Raw genomic sequence first — 5,249 nt, 5'->3', positions numbered from 1 at the left:
TAGTCCAAGGAATACAGAAAGTCTCACATCTTAGTCCAGGAGAGCAGATATTTTGGATCAGAGTTCCCAAGCTTGAGTAAACTAACATGAGAATCCCCAGAAGGCATTTTAATGTGTGGATTTCTGGGTTCTTCTCCCATAGTTGTTGATCGGGTAGATAGAAGGCAGAGCCTGGGGCTGTGCACTTCCTATTCAGTTCCCAGGTGGTCCGGCTATTGCTAACCTGGGGATGTACAGGTGCTCTGCAAACTGCTGTTTCCAGATATATCTTTGTAGCCTAAAGTCAGTGAAATTCATGTATGCTTAGAAGCTCTGTTCATTTATTCATTTGTTTTGTTTTGTTTTGTTTTTTAAGTCAGTTTATTCTATTGCATAGCAACACAAGAATTATAAGATGCTTGCCAGGCCTGAGTTACAGAAGTACATATTAATTGATGTTGGGTGGATTAAAAGTAGATTATACTGTATCATCCACAGAATCATTTCAGTTTCTTTCAATAGAGATCTCTTTGCCTTAACACACAAAGAAGCAGATTTAGGAGTGTATATTTCTAAGTCAATGGTAACATGGTTTACTGGGTTGATGATGAAAATTCAGAAATTATCAGGAAGTCCAAGCATTCCAAAGTGAAAGTCTGTATAATTTAAAAGAGAGAAAAATATTCCTGTCAAATTCTATGGGGATTTGTATGACATTTTCTGATCTCAGAACCTTCCAGGAGCTTCTTTTCACTTCCATGCTACTTTTCATAAATTTCATTTTTAGCTTTTATTGCCTTACCTAGAAGCTTTTACATTTTGGTCTCAGAAAAAGATTTCTGCCTCCATGGGGGATTATTCTTCACGCTCAACAATGTTTGATATTGTAGATTAAATGTCCTACCTTAAAAACCACATTCTAGGTTAGACTACTCCTGTGACTGACTGGGCTTTGAAATTAACAGGAATATGATAAGAAGAGCAAGCACAAAGGGACTTAAGCTTACAGAAACATTTTTACTACTTGATCATTTGGGAGAGTTTTTAAAATACATTAAAGATCTTTTCTGTTTCTAGATATTTGCTTTAGTTTAGGTCTGGAGTGTCTCCAAAAAGTTAGGCATTCAGATGTTGAGCTGCTTGAAGATGCCTGGATCAGGGAGACAATGTACTCATCTACGGTCTAGTCCACTCGAGTCCATAGCTAAGGGTCCTGTCGGAAGCTGGGGTCTCATTGGAAGAAGCAAATCACTGGGGATGTGACCTGGAGGTGTCTGTCTCAGTCCTAGCTCCTTCCCTCAATCTCTGCTTTCTGGTCTCCATGATGTGAGCAGCATTGCCCTACCCACACCCTTCAAACACACCCTTCATGCCTGATGACCAGCAGACTGTGGGCTGAAAGCATGAGCCAAAATAACTGCTACTTTCACTTGTGAGTCCCACCAGTGTGAGAAGGGACTAAGATAATACTCAATAATATAAACTTGAGGTAACTTCAGTATTGTCTCTGCTACTTTTTTGTTTGTTTCTTTGTTTTGTTTCTTGAGACAGGATCTCACTTATGCAGTGAGACTGATCTGGAACTCACTATGTAGCCCAGGCTGGTCTTGAACTCGCAGCGATCCTCCTGCCTCAGCCTCCTGAGTGCTGGGATTATAGGCATGTGCCACCATGCCTAGCTACTGCTACTTATTTATATCTGATAAAAACTAAAACAAATAGATGACAATATTTCTCTTTCACTTCATCCCTCAAAAAATAAACCTTTATACTCTCATTAAGAAAACTCAGAATGGGGCCGGGGATTTAGCTCAGAGGTTTGGTGGCCTGCCTTGCAAGCGCAAGGACCCCAGTTCAATCCCCGGTAAAAAAAAAAAAAAAAAAAAAACCTCAGAGGGTTTTATTATCGGTTTACAAACTAAACTTTAACAAAATAAATGGGGTAAAGGAAGGGAAGGAAGAAGAAGAAAGTAAGGGATAAAGAGAAGGAGGAGCTGCCCCAATGAACTTTTGGCAATGAATTACTTTTTCTCAGACCAATATGGATCAGGAAGGGCAGCCATTAGTTAGATGTATATATGGATTTATGTTTACACTCTACCAAAAATTTAGAAAATTCCCCAAGCCAACATTTGGGAAAAGAGAGGCCTAGTGATTCACTCAGTTTTACAGTGAAATCTGGAGTCAATCTCAGTTACCCAAATTTCATTTGTTTTCCACAAATATATACATAGAGAGAGATAGATAGATAGATAGACCTCTCTTTATATATATATATATATTTTTTGGGGGGGTGTATGCAGGGGATCAAACCTGGGACTTGGGGCTTGCAAGGCAGGCGGCAGAACCAGTAAACTAAATCCCTGGCCCACACAAATTTCTTAATAGATAGGATTTTGGTATTTTCAAATATATTTACCCCAAAATAGAATTGTCTTAAGAAACTGTATAACAGAGCTAGAAAAATTGCTTCTTTTATGAAGAAATGCTGGGGAATGGATTTGAAGGTTCAGCGAATTACCACTGGGTATATTAAAACCTGAAAGCAAAATAAATCAAGAAACTCCTCCATTAGGCTCCTCCTGGATAAAGGCACCACCATTGTTACAATGTAAAACTTGAGTAGAATTAAAAGTTGGCAGTTTGGTTTTGAACCTCAAATATATTTTCTGTGGTTTTCCAATGGCCTCTTTCATCAAGCTCTCAGGAAATGCATACTTTTACAGAATACTGGGCGTCCAAATTCCAACCATAACTATTGATCTACAGAATACAAAGTTATTTCCACTTCTCCTTTGTCTTCTCAGTATTATTATCTCTCTATTAAGTCTTCCTCTCCTTATTAACTCAGTATAGTTGATTTCAGGGTGAAATAAACTGATAAAATTATTTCATGTTGATATATGATGAACTTATAGGCAAAAATCTCTCCAAGAGGAACTAGCACTGTCAAAGAAAAGGAGAAATGGATGCTCTAAATTGAAGTTATTGTAATTAATGCTTTAGTAAAGCTTTTCCTAAACATGTGTGAATTAACTCACAAGAGGGTTAGGCAACTTGTGTCTAATGTGGGCTAATGCCATGAAAAGGATCATTGGAAACATTATTATTTCTCAAACAACTCATTTTGCTTGGGCTCATTTTTCTAAAAACTAAGAGTGTATTATCAATTACTGTAAGCCAAGTGGTACCTTTATTCCAGAGCCATATATTTAAAATAAAATTACAATAAAGAGTATAAAAAGAAACTCAACTTACCAGTGAATGTATTGGGAAAAGTTAATCTTTATTTTCCCAAACCATATACTCACAACACTGAAAATTGTCGTAACCTCCCTGTTTCAGAGTAAATGGATTATTTATTTGTGATAGTGGGCACATATGTTCATTCTCACCGGCGTTAAATGTAATATGTGATCTGTGACATAAATAAGATGCTCAATATGAGGTTGTTTTTAAAATATAGTCCCAAAGAACAAAAAAGCAATAAATGTTTTTTAATATTGTTTCCAGTCTTGAATTCTAAATTTATTCTTCTCTTATTAATGCTACTTGTATGGAAATTGCAGTCATTATTCTGGGGAAATATCTTGATATTCAGCAACATTAGAACTTCCTCCTGGCTTCTCATTTTTAGTCTGTTTCTAGCCAAGTGTTTGCTAGCCCGTGACTCTTTTCTGGTAAAGGAGGAGATGTTGGAGAGATGGAAGAGGCATTGACAGCCCAATTGATCTATATCCAACGAGCTTAGAGTGGGGTGCAACTAGTGGATGCCTTCCACCTATTTTAGTACCAGATGATTCCATACTGGATGTTGAATTTAAAGATACAGATAAGTTAAGGCCTGAAAAAGATGAAAGCTGAAATATTTTAGGGGTATTTTTAATGAAAGGTGACATCAAAAGAATATAGGGCCCTTTCAAAAAAATGTTCAGTGCCCTCCTACGTTTTTACTCAAGGTGGTTTAGGAGAAAATGGAATTAAGAAGTACCATGGAAATTCACTTAGACTCTAAGGATGATTAAATACTGAAAACAAGATTCTAAGGGGGACATTGTAGAATCTTCAGCCTTAGAGTTTGTTCAAAATGAAATTGAAAGCACTTAAATTGGAATGATTCAGCTAGTGTACACGGTTGGTCCAAAGTTCAGCCCAATGACCTCCTGAGACCTTTTCAAGGTGTTTAACAATTGAGTGTTCTGACAAATGGTATATATTGTCAACCTGAAAAGGAACATGCTCTAATTATACTTTTTCATCCCTTTGAGACTCCTAAATGACTTTCTATTCCTCCTGTTGATTGTTTATATTCACTTATGATTATGAAAACAAAAAATTCCAACTATAATATTTGAGTACCTAAGCCCATGAGAAATATTTAGATGGAAATTAAGACGTTTCAAGGATTTTAAGTAGTAGCTTTACTGACATGCTTCTGTGGGTGGTATTTACTTATTTTAAAAACCCATCTGAGCTTGGTTTACCTATGTTGTCGATGATATTTATTTTTATAAAGTACCGTATCTTCAATTTATACTCCCATAAAAAGAATGAAGAGATGGAAATAGTCCTCTAAATTTTATTTACCACCCTACTGAATATTGCTACTTTAAAATAGCTCATTTAATTTAGAAAATATTCATTATTTCTGTCTAAGTTATCAATATGGCTCATATATGGTGATAGCCATATTTGGAATTTGTGAATTATTAATTTCTCATAGTATCATCTTGATGTTATTTCATTAATTATGGGTACCTCAAATAGATACTTCTTCTCTTAACACAATACCCCAGATTTTATGTTTACTTCTGGACACTTTTCTAAAAACCCTAACCTTTAGAAAAGGTTATATAAAGAAAAGAAAATTTAATTCTGAGATTTCTTTGTGCATATAGCATAAATCCTTTTGTTCTCATTTCAGGTTTCCAAATTAAAGCTTTCACATCCCTGCACTTCCTGTCAGAACCTTCTGATGCTATCACCATGCGGGGAGGAAATGTCCTTCTAAACTGCTCTGCAGAGTCTGACCGAGGAGTTCCAGTTATCAAGTGGAAGAAAGACGGTATCCACCTGTCCTTGGGAACAGATGAAAGGAAGCAGCAACTTCCCAATGGGTCTCTGCTGATACAAAACATACTTCATTCCAGACACCATAAGCCCGACGAGGGAGTTTACCAATGTGAGGCGTCTTTGGGAGATGCTGGGTCAATTATTAGTCGGACAGCAAAAGTTGCTGTAGCAGGTATGTGGATCTTTCATTCATCCTC

The 5,249-nt window shown here is 36.7% G+C and overlaps 1 protein-coding gene across 3 annotated transcripts in view; it reads left to right on the top strand.

The window, feature by feature from the left end:
- Dcc (DCC netrin 1 receptor) overlaps positions 1-5,249 on the top strand; it is a 1,126,179-nt gene that overhangs the window by 377,227 nt on the left and 743,703 nt on the right. For all 3 annotated transcript variants that reach the window (XM_033757479.1, XM_033757478.1, XM_033757477.1), the window contains exon 2: positions 4,904-5,224. In XM_033757479.1, coding sequence (XP_033613370.1) covers positions 4,904-5,224 — 321 coding nt within the window. The remainder of the gene's footprint in view (positions 1-4,903; positions 5,225-5,249) is intronic.

The sequence above is a fragment of the Fukomys damarensis genome, unplaced genomic scaffold (genome assembly GCF_012274545.1).
Source record: "Fukomys damarensis isolate Sample0158 unplaced genomic scaffold, DMR_v1.0_HiC HiC_scaffold_30, whole genome shotgun sequence".
NCBI lineage: Eukaryota > Metazoa > Chordata > Mammalia > Rodentia > Bathyergidae > Fukomys > Fukomys damarensis.
This window is presented reverse-complemented; position numbering and strand designations above follow the sequence as displayed.